The sequence below is a fragment of the Vicugna pacos genome, chromosome 6 (genome assembly GCF_048564905.1).
Source record: "Vicugna pacos chromosome 6, VicPac4, whole genome shotgun sequence".
Taxonomy (NCBI): Eukaryota; Metazoa; Chordata; class Mammalia; order Artiodactyla; family Camelidae; genus Vicugna; species Vicugna pacos.
Window position 1 is genome coordinate 22,910,472 of NC_132992.1, and position 13,810 is coordinate 22,924,281.

General features: G+C 38.2%; 1 protein-coding gene across 2 annotated transcripts in view; it reads left to right on the plus strand.

Moving 5' to 3' along the window:
* Positions 1 to 10: 10 nt before the first annotated feature.
* The window catches only part of OIP5 (Opa interacting protein 5), a 20,878-nt gene continuing 7,078 nt past the window's right edge, over positions 11 to 13,810 (plus strand). The window contains exons 1-5 of one of the 2 annotated variants that reach the window (XR_004187436.2): positions 11 to 413; positions 651 to 717; positions 5,153 to 5,275; positions 7,558 to 7,639; positions 11,235 to 11,386. Coding sequence is in view for 1 of the 2 variants with exons in the window: in XM_006201770.4 (XP_006201832.1) it covers positions 92 to 413; positions 651 to 717; positions 5,153 to 5,275; positions 7,558 to 7,639; positions 11,235 to 11,330 (690 nt within the window). In the remaining variant the exon portion in view is untranslated. Of the gene's footprint in view, positions 414 to 650; positions 718 to 5,152; positions 5,276 to 7,557; positions 7,640 to 11,234; positions 13,803 to 13,810 lie in introns of those variants that run through there. The other variant, XM_006201770.4, reaches the window with a different exon arrangement.

The following is a 13,810-nucleotide window of genomic DNA, read 5'->3' on the forward strand; positions in this document are numbered from 1 at the left end:
CCCCCGCTCACGTTGTCCAATGAGGGCGCAGGAACCGAGCTTGGGGCGGGGCCTGGTGCGTCTTTGAAACGGAGGCGCGGGCTGCAGGAAGATGGCGGCTCGGCCGCGGAGGCACCGTTCCCGCCATGCGCAGCTGCTGCGGGGTGACTTTTGTGATGGCGCTACGAAGGCGATTGACGAACCTTCTTTTACGGCTTCCATGGAGTGGGACACACAGGTGGTGAAGGGGTCTTCGCCGCTCGGCCCCGCAGGGTTGGGGCCGGAGGAGCTGCCATCTGGCCCGCGGCTGCCGTCGTGGCTGCAGCCCGAGAGGTGCGCCATGTTCCAGTGCGCGCAGTGCCACGCCGTGCTCGCTGACACTGTGCACCTCGCCTGGGACCTGTCGCGGTCCCTCGGGGCCGTGGTCTTCTCCAGTGAGTGGGCGCGGCGTCTGGGGAAGGCGTAGCGGGCGGAGGTGTTGCCAACTTTCTCACCTGGTGACCGGCTGGGGATGAAAACGGGATGAAAATTGGAAGGAAATAAACTCCTTTGCCAGGAGTGGAGGCGACTTTTCATGATTTTTGTGCCCCTGATGAGTCTCTCTGGAGGGGAGAGGTTTTCTCTTTCAGTGCCTCACAGGTTGCCATTCTGACCCGTGTTTGTCTTCCTAGGAGTCACAAATAACGTAGTTTTGGAAGCTCCCTTCCTAGTTGGCATTGAAGGTTCTCTCAAAGGCAGGTACGTACTGAGAATTCCCGATCAGGTCTTTATAGTCATTTTCTGACTTAGATTGAGGGGCGTGGAACCGAATTGCATGAGGAGAAAAGAATTTCTTCCAATCTTGCACTAGAAGAAAAGTTTATTCCGTCTATAAAGTGTATTTGAAGGATGCTCCTTTTACCTGATTGAGTCTTGTACAAACTTGATGTACTAATGAAATAGAAAAGTTGTATTTGCTTGTAGGTTTTAAGGTCTTTGTGAGAGCCACGTCTCCCTAGTGACTAGTGCAGGTGAAGTGAGTCTAAGAAAGTTGTATCTAGCAGGAGAAAAAGGAGAAAATTACCTTTAGGTGTATAGTGAGAATCACTTACTATAAACTACAATCTTTTGACATAACTAGGACTTTTAATTTTGCATTTAACCTGGAATTTGTAATAAGTTACGGCAGGACTCATTCTACTATAGCCCTGGGAACCTGGGGAAAAACAAATGTTGAATGTTATGTACTTGAATACTACCTGGTAAACGTTCTATCTTGCCTGTAATATAATTTACAAGTGACAACAAAGTGCTCAAAGAATTCAGTAGTACAAAGCTCTTTGATATTCAGTGTTGGTTTTAACAGCAGGACAAATCATTCTGACTATGGTTTGGTTCAATTTTAGGGTTAGAGTACATATAGGAATTCTTAGTTGCTTTACTCAGTAACCAGGAAGAGTTCTGCAGTTCCTCTTTCCTACCTGAAATACACTCCCTACCCTTGCAGGAATGTCCTCTTCCCACCCAAAGGAAACAGAGAGGGAGGGGAGTGGTGGCCTGCCTGGTATTGGTTTATCTGGGGCCAGAGGCAGAAGCTCTCTGAATATCTTCTTAGAAAGGAGGATAATGTATCCTAAGCCCTGCTGTCCCATACTGCAACCACTAGCCACATGGTAGCTATTGAGCACTTAGAATATAGCCATTCTGTTTGTTTTGTTTTGTTTCATTTTTTGGAGGGGTGGTTATTAGGTTTATTCATTTTAACAGAGGTACTCGGAATTGAACCCAGGACCTCGTGCATGCTAAGCGGGCACTCTACTGCTGAGCTATACCCTCCCCTGTAGCCTTTCTGAATTGAAATATTCTGAGTGCAAAATACACACCAGATTTTGAAAACTTGGTCCAAAAAACTAAATGTTAAAAATATTGATTACATGTTGAAATGATATTTTTGCATATTGGGTAGCATAAAATATATAAAAACCAATTTCACCAGTTTCTTTTAACTTTTTTTAGCAAGACTAATAGAAATTGTAAAATTATGTGGCTCACATTCTTAATAGACAGTACAGATCTAGGTGGTTTAAGAAACACTGGAGGGAAAGTCCCATTGTTTGTATATTTTTGGAATAAGGAAAGCCGTGGAACTCAGCAGGAAGAGATTTATTATCAGGAATTGGCTCACTTGATTATGGAGAGTGAGAAGCATCCATAGCTGGCAAGCTGGAGACACAGGAGAGCCAAGGGTTTAGCTCTAGTCCAAGTCCACAGACCCATGAAAGCAAAGGTGTAAATTCCAGTCCAAAAGCCAGTAGGCTTGAGACCCAAGAAGAGCTGACCTTTCAAGTCCAAAGGCAAGAAAAAAGAGACCAATGTCCCAGCTCAAGGCAGTCAGGCAAGAGGAGTTGCCCTTTATTCATTGAGAGGTCAGCCTTTTTGCTCTATTCAAGTCTTCAACTGAGTAGCTGAGGGCTACCCACAATAAGGAGGGCAGTCTGCTTTACTCAGTCTATGGATTCAGCTGTTAATCTCATTCAAAAACACCCTCATAAACACATTCAGAATAATGTTTGACCAAATAACGAAACTCTTCAGCTCAGTCAGGCTGATGCATAAATTTAATCATCACTTGTTAACTTAGCATCCACATGCATCTCATAAAACTATCCTTAGTCTACAAATAAAGACAGTAACAGGGTCATAATCCTTGCTAACATGGACAGCTGTCCTGCTTACAACTGAAAATGCACTAATCCCTCCTCCAGAAAAGAAGGTAAAGTCCTTAAGTGATACTTACTTTTCTCCTTGATATCTCATAACTTAAATACTATGATATACAGTTACCAATACTTCAATACGATGATAAAAAGTCATTACATATTATGTTACACGATAAAGGAAAAGAGAGGGAATAAAACTGGTGAACACACACATATATGAACATATTCATAACAAAATAAAAGATATTCATAAGTTACATTCCTTGTTTCTGTAACTGCTCACATGGTCATAGCTGGTATTTAAAACTCTTCTTCCACTGTTCATTCTGGGTTCCTTTTGTCTTCAGCAAGCACTCAGCTGGTCATATTTCTTTACCTGGTGTGATGATGCAAAACTTCATTCCTGGGTCATTAGCAGACTAATATTCATGAAAATTTTTGTTTTATATTACATGCTAAGTATAATTTTTGGATTTCTTTACATTTTGCTCTGTGCCATATATTAGTTTCTGTGAGACATTTGTCGGTAGGTACTGTGCTTTGTCTGATAAAATTTAATTCCTACATAGGAATTAATTCAGATTAATGCAACTTTATTTCATTGCTTGATTTTTTGGTTACTATATTCACAGAAATACAATATGCATGTGTGGTGTGGGACTTTATTTACCAATAAATTGAGTATATTTTGTTGCTTGGTTTTCTTTAGTATCCATTGATACAAATCTGGAGTTTTGTTTTGTTTTTTTTTTTAAATTGAAGTATAGTTGATTTACAGTGTTGTGATAGTTTCTGGCATATAGCATAGTGGTTCAGTTATATGTATATTCTTTTTTGTATTCTTTTGCATTATAGGTTATTATAAGCTATTGAATGTAGTTCCCTGTGCTATACAGTAGGACCTTGTTTATCTGTTTTATGTATAGTAGTCTGTATCTGCTATTCCCAAACTCCTAATTTATCCCTCCTCCCCAGCCCCTTTCCCCTTTGGTAATCATAAGTTTGTTTTCTATGTCTGTGAGTCTGTTTCTGTTTTGTAAGTAAGTTCATTTGCATCATTTTTTTAGACTCCACACATAAGTGATATCATGGTGTTTGTCTTTCTCTATTTAACTTACTTCACTTAGTATGATAATCTCTAAGTCCATCCATGTTGTTGCAAATTGCATTATTTTACTTTTCTATGGGTGAGTAGTATTCCATTGTGTATATCACATCTTCTTTATCCAGTCATCTGTCCATGGACATTTAGTTTGCTTCCATGTCTTGGCTATTGTAAATAGTGCTGCTAGGAACATTGGGGTGCATGTATCTTTTTGAATTGGAGTTTTCTCCAGATATATGCCCAGGAGTGGGATTGCTGGATCATATATGGTAACTCTACTTTTAGTTTTTTAAGGAATCTCCATATTGTTTTCCATAGTCGCTGCACCAAATTACATTCTCACCAACAGTGTAGGAGGGTTCCCTTTTCTCCTCACTCTTTCCAGCATTTATCATTCATGCTTTTTAATGATAGCCATTCTGATGGTGTATGGTGATACCTCATTGTAATTTTGATCTGCATTTCTCTGATAATTAACAATACTGAGCATCTTTTCCTATGTCTGTTGTCCATCTTTATGTCTTTATTGGATAAATGTCTGTTTAGGTCTTCTGCCTGAATCTGTTTATTTTTAGCCATGCAATTATTATACTTCATTAGTACTTTTTTACTGCACAGTATATTATGTTTATACAAATAATTCTTCCCCTTACCAAACCACTTTAAATTGCTTTCAGTTGCATGCACGATGAAACAGTTAATTTTTTTCTTAAAACATTTCTTTGTAATATTTGAATTTGTCTTATATGCCAGCATATAAGGTTAAGTGGCTTACCCAATTGGTACAGTCAGAACTAAAATCAACATTTCCTGATTCTTCATCCAGAAATCCTTTAGACGATAAAGGAAAAGTAAATAGGTGGTTTGCTAGGATAATACAGTTTCTTTTCTTTCTTTTGCATTTTTAGGTAATTTTTGCATTGTAGGTAATTTTTTGTTAATTTTTTGTTATATGTGCAAGAGAAAAATCTTGAGTTCCATTAATAAATTGCATAGTAAGCCCTAATCAATTTGATTATTTTACTTCAACTGGAAATTGGTTTAATGGTAGCTAATTTATATGGTCATGTGTAGTTTTATATGTTTAATGTTAATCTGATTAGTTAGCCCTTTTTCTGCTTTTCTCATATAAATTGCTCTAGTGAAGTGACAGTCGTACATCCATGACTGCTTTTATGGCCAGAATCCACAGGGTATCTGTAATCTAGGGTGTAATTATATTAAAATCTGAGTTAACCTTTCTTTAATGTGACATTTCTTCAGTCTCATTCTTATATAGCCTAGTTTTTAGGAATGATTCCAGAGACTGGTTATTTTGTATTTGCTCTCTGCTTTTCTTTCTTACCCATATTCTGTTTTCTTCCCCCAGCACTTACAACCTTTTATTCTGTGGTTCGTGTGAGATTCCCATTGGTTTCCATCTGTATTCTACCCATACTGCCCTGGCTGCCTTGAGAGGTCACTTCTGCCTTTCCAGTGACAAAATGGTGTGGTGAGTAGACTTAGATAGTCTTAGATTTCAAATAAATTTTAAAAGATCTTCCAGAAAAGGCAGAATGTTTGTACAAAAGAAGATGCTAAAGCCAGGCACTGTCTCTTACAAAAAAGATGGCAGTGGGATGAAAATATAGTCTCATAACATTATGATCATTTTAGATGTTTTATAATCATACCATGTGTTAATGATCATACTATGGAATAATTGAGAGGCTATTCCTTCACTACAGGAACTTTTGGAAGGTAAGTTTTTGTAAAATAACATTGTAGTAGACACTTTTTAGGTTTGTGCCCAGCCTATCTTCATTCCATAGTGTGGGACCTTATGGCCATGTGTGTGACCTGTGTGACATCACTCCCGGGTGATGGATGGGATCAAGAATGGGGACCTGAGCCAATCAGGCTTTCTACCCTAAGACTTTGAAATAAGGACCCAGAGATATTGGTCATTTGTAAATGGTACTGGTGCTGAAGCTGGGAAGTGAAAGTTCCAGGTTTAGAGTGGATATTTTCTAAGTTATACATGTAGATGCAGAGAAATTTTGTCTGCAGAAAAAGAATGAAGCAGATATACAATGAAAAGTAAAAAAATAATGACCATGTGGCCTCATGAAATAAGAAAAAATTCCTTATTGGCTGTTCATTCTTGTGGATTACTTTGATTCTTATATCCCTAAATATAAATTCTACCATTTACTTAAGCTTTTTTTTTATTACAACAAACTGAAATACCCTTCAAAGTCTCTTCTTGATCATTAAAAACAAAAAAACAAAAACAGCCATTGATGATGTAATTTGTGCCAGTTTGTACCACCATGCTTACCTCACTGAGTTCTTAATATAAGAAAATGGAGGCTTGGAGACATGGAGGAGCTGAGATTTGAATCCATGTCTTAATTCCAAAGCTCATTTTCCATTCATAAAACAGAAAGCTTCCTTTTTCTCATTTAACGTGCTTAGATAGGTGTTTCTAGCTGAGTTACAAATGACTGAGCAATAAAACTTATAAATAAAGCCCACCCTTTACCATGGGGTTGTTCAGTGTGCATTAGGTATACCACTTGTTCTTCAACATAGATTTCAACAGGAAATATGTACTTGAGGTTCATTGATATTTTTCTTCCAATTTCTAGTTTCTTCTTAAATAATTTCTATTTAGAATTAGGTTTAGAGAGATTGGGAAAAGTATTTCTGAATGTTGTGCTATTTAGTAACCTCAAATCTTTTTAAAAACAGTTATAATTAAGTATTTAACCAAACTGTAATTGAGTTTTTGCTTAGGGAAGTAAGGTTTTAGTAATAAAAAATTTTAATATAAAGTTGAAAGGCATTATTGGATTTTAAGTCATTTCTTAATCTTTAAAATGAGGAGTTGGACTCAGAGGTTGGTATATTCCTTTTGGTTAAGTAGATATTAGGAAAGTATAGCTAGCATGAGGCTGGGAACATGATAAATCTATGTCTGTGAGTAGCAGTTAGGATGAATTTGGTTGCTAGTAACAGAAAACTGAAGTGTGGCTTTACCAAGTACAGGGTGGGGCAGTTGGCCACTCCAGGAATGTTCCAGTGGCTCAACCACGACAAGGTTCTGGGTCAGCATCTCCAGTTCTCTTGTCCCTTTCCTGTTGGATCAAGATGGCTGCTGTAGGTATAAGCATTACATCCACAGATAGTAGCATTCAAAACTGGAAGGAAAAGGATACATGAGAAGTCTGGGAACACAGGGATTGGTCTCCTTTTATCAGCAAAAATTCCCTTATCATTGGCAGAACTGTCACATGATTGCCTCAAGCTGGGAAAGCAAATATGTGACTTGCCACCGTTGGCCTAGATCAGTTACTATTAATCTTTTAGGACTGGGCACTCTGTTGCCCTCAACAAAATCTGGGTTCTGTTAGCAGGAAAGATCTGAGGAATGGCTATGGGGTAGGACCAACAGTATTTGTCACAATGTGATTATTTTTCTTCTGTGCTACATGATCTACTGGTGGAGTGTGACACTTATACTCATCACAATTATTCATATGATCCTGGTTTTTTGTCTTTAGTTTGTCCCAGCATAATTTTGGCTCATGTATGCCTGGCTGACAGGGGGTGAGATGAGGTACAGAGTCTCTTTGATGACTTGCTAATTGAGAATGCTTTTCCTACAAAATACATTATGAATCTAGAAATGGAAATCAGTAAGAAGGCAGTCTTAGTTTGACAGATAGCTGCAAGTTTGGCTCCTTGATAATCTTAAGTGTTGTACTAATATTTTCTCTATTTTCTATCTAGCTACCTCTTAAAAACAAAAGCCATAGTAAATGCATCTGAGATGGATATTCACAACGTACCTCTACCAGAAAAGGTTGCAGAGGTAAAATTTTATGCTGGTTTTGTGTTTCCTTTAATATAGACAACTCCTGATAATCTGTACCTGCAAACTTGGGGGCACTGAAATGGTGGGTACTCCAACAATCCTTTATGCTTGCTTTTTGACATTCTGTACTGAATGTGACACAAAGCAAAATATTAAAGCCTTATTGTCAGGTCTGGTTCAGGAGGAGGTGGAGAGCTGCTGAGCTGTGCATTCCTATACCCTCCTCTCTGTGCTGGGAATAGACACCAACATCCTTCATAGGTCTGTCCTATTTGCAAGCACCTTATGCTTAGATGTCTCAGAGAAGAGTGGTGAAACCATCATTATGAATTCTTATTAAATGAATTTTACTAGGGTGTTATGGTTTTGAGGTGAAGAAAGCAACCTTGTTTTGGTAGCTTGCTGACTCATTTTGAGTGGAAATTTGGCTATAACTTTACTACCCTCAGAAGAACAACCTTAGAATTTACTGTTGGTTTTGTTATTAGCACTGTTCATAGTTTATTCTTTGCTAATTACCCATTTAGTAATCAGGGCATTTATTTGCATCATTAACTAAGCTCATGAAACCATGTTTTAAGCCAGGAATTGGCTTAAATGTTCTGTAAAGGACTGGATGACAGATATCTAAAGCTTGACCATTCAGTCTCTACTACTCAACTCTGCCACTGTAGAGCAAAAGCAGCCATAGCCAATATATAAACAAATGGATATAGCTTTGTTGCAATAAAACTTTATTAAAACAAATGGGCAGCAGGCTATCCTGTAGGCCATCGTTTGCCAACCCTTGCTCGAAGCAACTAAGTTGATGAGGAGGGTCAATAAATACTGTGATTAGAAATAATTTGTATGGGAGATGAGTTCCAGAATGGTGGCCTGATGAGCTCCATGGACCCGTCCCCAACAAATCAGCTATACCTGAAAAAAATTATAGAGAAAACAGCATCTTAAGTCTGTGGAAACTTTCCCCAAGGAATAAAGCAAACAAAGAGACATTTATTCAAGAAAATCTACTAAACTTGGTAAGAGCAGTGAGTCTGTGGCATTTGAGCCACAAACTACCTCCTCCTTCCCTTCCCTGCCCCTCCAGCTTAGAGGGAGGCAGGCTCCATCTGGGCAGATGTGGCCAAGAACACAGAGATCCTTATTCCCTAGCTCCCAGCTGAGGGCTGTGGTATCTTCCCTGGAGGGGAAGGTTACCAGCATTTCTCATCAGAGGGTCTATATTCCAGGCAAGAACAGCAATGTGTAGTGTGCAAGTTCTGCCACAGACACAGTAGGCTGAGTTCTGGAAACCCATTCATCCTTGCCCCACCGTGCTTGTAGGCTAGACATTTCATGCTAGCAGAGGCAAGCTGAGAAGGCCAGAAGCTACTGCCTTTGCCCAGCACTCTGCTTGTCAAGCAGCGGTGTTATTTTGAGAGACATTATCCCCACCCCAGTTTGGAAGCCTAGATTTAGACAGATTGTTTTAAAAAAAAATTAACTAAAAAACCTCTGAAGCTCTCCCAAGGGAACTAACTTTATTTAAAACAGAGTGTGGGGATGTTCAAGTCTAGGGTTGCTGCCCAAAACAATGCAGATTTTGGTGGTGAGCAATTAAGAGGAAGCTGGTAGTCCATGTGAGCAACAAGCTAAACCACAGACAAGTTAGAAGTTTATGAGAGAGAATCAGAGGAACTGCTAAGAAGAGCCCTCCTGGGGTTGGAACAACAAAAAAAAAGAATGCCCTTAAAGACTACCCTTACAAAAAAAAAAAAAACCAAACTTCTCTTAAAATGGTCCTGATTTTAATTGGATTAGACTATGGAGCAATTTATGCCCCAGGGCACCGTTAAAATAGAGCAGTCAACCAGAAATTAGTGAAGGCTGATAGCTGGGTGTGATATCAACAAAGGCAGCCAGTTTATACAGAGATCAGGGAAAGAAACAGTCAAAGAAGGCTCTGCTAAAACCACTGTTATCCCAGAGTGACTGCACAGGTCCAAAGCTGTGTCCTCTGAGGAGTGCCATCAGAGGCTGCACACTGTGAGGGAAATAGGTATCAATAAAACAGTCTAGCCAACTACCAAACAGATAAGCAAAAAACAACCACTACAAGCCAGGAGGTGAATAGGGGGGTGTTTACTATCTGGAGTTGCTACAATATATTACTTAAAATACCTGGTTTTCAATAAAAAATTAGGAGACACACAAAGAAAGTCTGACCCATACACAGGATAAAATGTAGGCATCAGAAACTGCATTTGAAAAGGCCCAGATGTTGGGACTTCGCAGACAAAGCCTTCAAAGCAGCAATTAATCATATGTACAGAAAACTAAAGGAAGCCATGCTTAAAGAAGTAAAGGAAGGTATAATGACAATGTCTTATTATAGAGGATATCCCTTAGGAAATAGAAATTAGTTATTTTTTTAATGGAAATCTCGGAGTTGGAAAGTACCGTAACTGAAATGAAAAATTCCCTAGAGGGGCTCAACAACAGACTTGAATTGGCCAAAAAATCAGCAGACTTGGAGACAGACTGATGAGATTTGCAATCTGAAGAGATTTGCAATCTGAAGAAGAGAAAAAAAGAAGAAAAATAAACAGCCTAAGAGAACTACTGGACCATCAAGTATACCTATGTTTTTGTAATGGGAGTACAAAAGGGAGAGGAGAAAGTAGAAAAAAATGTTCAAGGAAATAATGGTTGAACACTTCCTGAATTTGATGGAAAACAATCTATAAGTTAAAACCTAAGCAAGCCCAGGTAGGATAAATGCAGAGAGATCTATACCCCAACATGTAGTAAAAACGTTGAAACATGAAGACTGAAAAAATCTTGAAAGCAACAAAAATGATTCATCATGTCCAAGGGCACCCAAATAAAATGAATGGGCTCTAGAGTGACCTGTTTAAGCAAAATTTCCTGGTGAATTCTGGGTATTCACAATTGTACCTTGGATCATAAAAAGTAGAGTTAGTGTGCTATGCAGATTATGTCAGAAGTAAGATTTGTTTTACTTCAACAGAAGACTTACCCATGACTGAGTTGAGTACATGTTGTCTGCTGAGTAACACCACTAAGTTTGGTTCTAGGTATAGGTATTCTAAGCTGAAAGAACTATTGAAAATTAGTTACAACAAACACCTGTTCTAAACCTAACAACCAGAGCTACTTCGGAAGACCATTAGCAGAATAGTAAAGAAACACATTTTTTACTGTGAACAGAGGGGAAAAAGTTAGATTCTCATCACTGGAATAAAAGGGAAAGACTGGTTAATGCTTCTATCTCTGCAGGCTTTCTTATCCCATTCTTGTCTTCTCCAAGTTCTGGAGTTTAAATCTGTTGTTAAGGGCTAGGAAAGAGGGAGACCAAGAAGCAGTGATGCTCAGCAGTGGCTGGTCTTTTTCCACATGAAACTATCTGTCACCTTATTGTGCTCTAGGTTTGCTGAGTAAAGTTCTTTCAGAAATAGAAGAAATGTACTAATGAAATGTGTTGCAATATTGCCAGCTCCCAACCACTAGCTTAAATGTGAAGTGGCTTCTAGAAACTGCAGATTGAGGGTTAATATTAAGATGCCCTGGTATCTATTTCTCTTCCCAGCTGAAAGAGAAGATAATGTTAATGCACACTCGCTTAAATTCACTGATGGGGATTCTGAAGGAAGTGACTCCTGACCAGTCCAAGCCAGCAAACTGATCCAGAGTCAAAGCTTGAATATCCATGTCAGGCCTTATTGCTGTCTTCAACAACAGGTGCTGCTTGTTCACTTCTCAAGAAAGGTCAACTTAAGGAATGGATGGGAAATATATTTTATTATGTTCACCTTTAAGCTGGTTTTCCATGACTTGTGAAGCTATTTCTAGAGGATGAGAAACTGAGGAGACTTCTGTCTAGGTTTCATAGCTATTTGTCTTAAGAACTTATTTTAGCTTCTTGTCAGCTTCATAATACTTATTTCTGAAAACATCTTTGACTACAAATTTAGTGATTAAGAGGCAATGTCCCATGAATGCTCTGATCTAAAGATGCATAGTTGGCCTGGAAATAGAGTTGTATTTATGTTGACTACTCTTCCTACACAGAGCAATTGTTAAATAAATACTGAGAAAATCGTTTTTTTTCTTATGTAAAATACAGGTACATACATATTCTGTTGGTAATGTTAACTGGATAATATATACTTATCTTTCTCTTTTCAGTTATAAATTGAGCTTAACAGGGTAATAATGAAAGGAATGATAAAAACATCAAACATTCACTGAAATGTTTTTTCTCATATTTTGCTTTATATAGCATTGTGGCTCAATAGCTTATATTATTCATTTAATAAATATTTATAAAGTATTATGCTAACCACTGGGAATAAAAAATAGCAAAACCAGCCACTCTCTATCCTGCATTTATAAGCTAGTCAGAGATGGATATTCAGATAACCACATGAAGACATGTAAAATCACAGCTGTAGGAAGGGCTTTGAAGAAAAGGGACATACAGATAAAAACACACATAGCAGATAACTGACCTGGTCTGTGGGGTCAGGGAAGGCCTCTCTGAGGAAGTGATGATGTTTCAGCAGTGGTCTGAAAGATGCATAGGAATTAACAAGGTAATGGAGGGACCAGCCTGTACAAAGGCCCTGTGAGGCCCTTACAAGAAGGCCTATAGAGTTGCAAGTGTCCAGAAACCAGAGGGTACAAGCCTCACTGGCCTCCTGAAGGGTGTTTTTTTTTTATCCCCCAAATAATGGGACGCCCTTAAAGAATTTTAAAGGCCTTTGTCAGGATCCGTTTTTTTAGAACCTTATCATGGTTGTCCTGTGGAGAATGGGTAGGAGGGCATGCCAAGCATACCACTAAGGAGGGGCTGGCACTAGCATAATCATGAGATGATATAGTTAAGGTGGTTCAGATGTAGCTAATTTTTTAAAATAGCAGATTCTTTCCATTTTAGACTGCATAAAGGATTATTTTCCTTTAAAAATATTTTTAACTGGAGAAAATTCTGACTTGCTTTATGCTTGTGAGTTGCAAAACTTGGTTTAAGGGTGAAGCCTCTAGCAACAACCAGTACTAGAAAAGCTCTTGTTTTCTACTCCTAAAGAATAAAAGCTAATAATACTATATTGAATACTACGTTGAATATATTGGGGTTTTTATTGTGTGTAGGTATGTCTGCCTCAACATATTTCATTTATCTAAATTAAAAAGCTGTTTTCTGTAGCTATTTTCCTTAACTTCTGGATTTGCTGTTCTGGTAGACTTTCAATAGAAAATTAAATCCTTGAACTTGGCATCAAATTAAGCTGGCTGGTTTAAATAGATTTTTCCCCCCAAGTACATTTTACATGTTTACTCTAGAAAAAAATTCAGATATAGATGTGTGACAAAATAACAAGTAAAAGTACACTCCCCCTTACATTTCTGAGAGGCACAATATAGCATGCTGGGAAGTGAGCAGCCTTTGGGGCCAGATGATTTGGATTCAGATTGTGACTTAGGTACTTATTAGTCATGAACTTGAACAGTTTACTTAATGTCTACTTGTAAATATGGATTAAAAACCAACTAGGGCTATAGTGAGGATTAAATGAATTAATACACCTAATGCTTAGCACAGAGTAAGTCCTCAATAAATGTTGTTATAACCTTCATGCATGTGGACATACAAAGACATAAAACAAAGGCAATTATGTTTTTCACATTATTCTGCAACCTGCTTCTCGCACAATGTATGTCACGGACAGCTTTGTATACCAGGCCACACAAATTATTTAACATCTACGTATGAGTCAATCATGTATCAGAATTTAACCATTCTTGTATTGGATCCTTGTACGTATCTTAACATATTTGTCCTGGTATTTCTAGGGGGGTGATCCCAAAAGTGGGACACACTCAAAGGGCATGTACATTTACTGTTTTGATATTATGCCTTCTGTAAATGTTATACTAATTGATACTCTCACAGATGGTTGACTTTTTCAACAAGCTTTAGTGGTATAAGAGCTCCTCTGGAAGTCTAACATCAATAGTAAGGACTTTGATATTAACAGATTCCAAGGCTACTCTACTGTAGTTTGATACCATTTAGCACTGTGTATATGTTGAATAAAAGTGTTCTCAAAATTCCATGTACTTATAAGAACAAAAAAATTACATATTGAAAGTCCCTGAGTT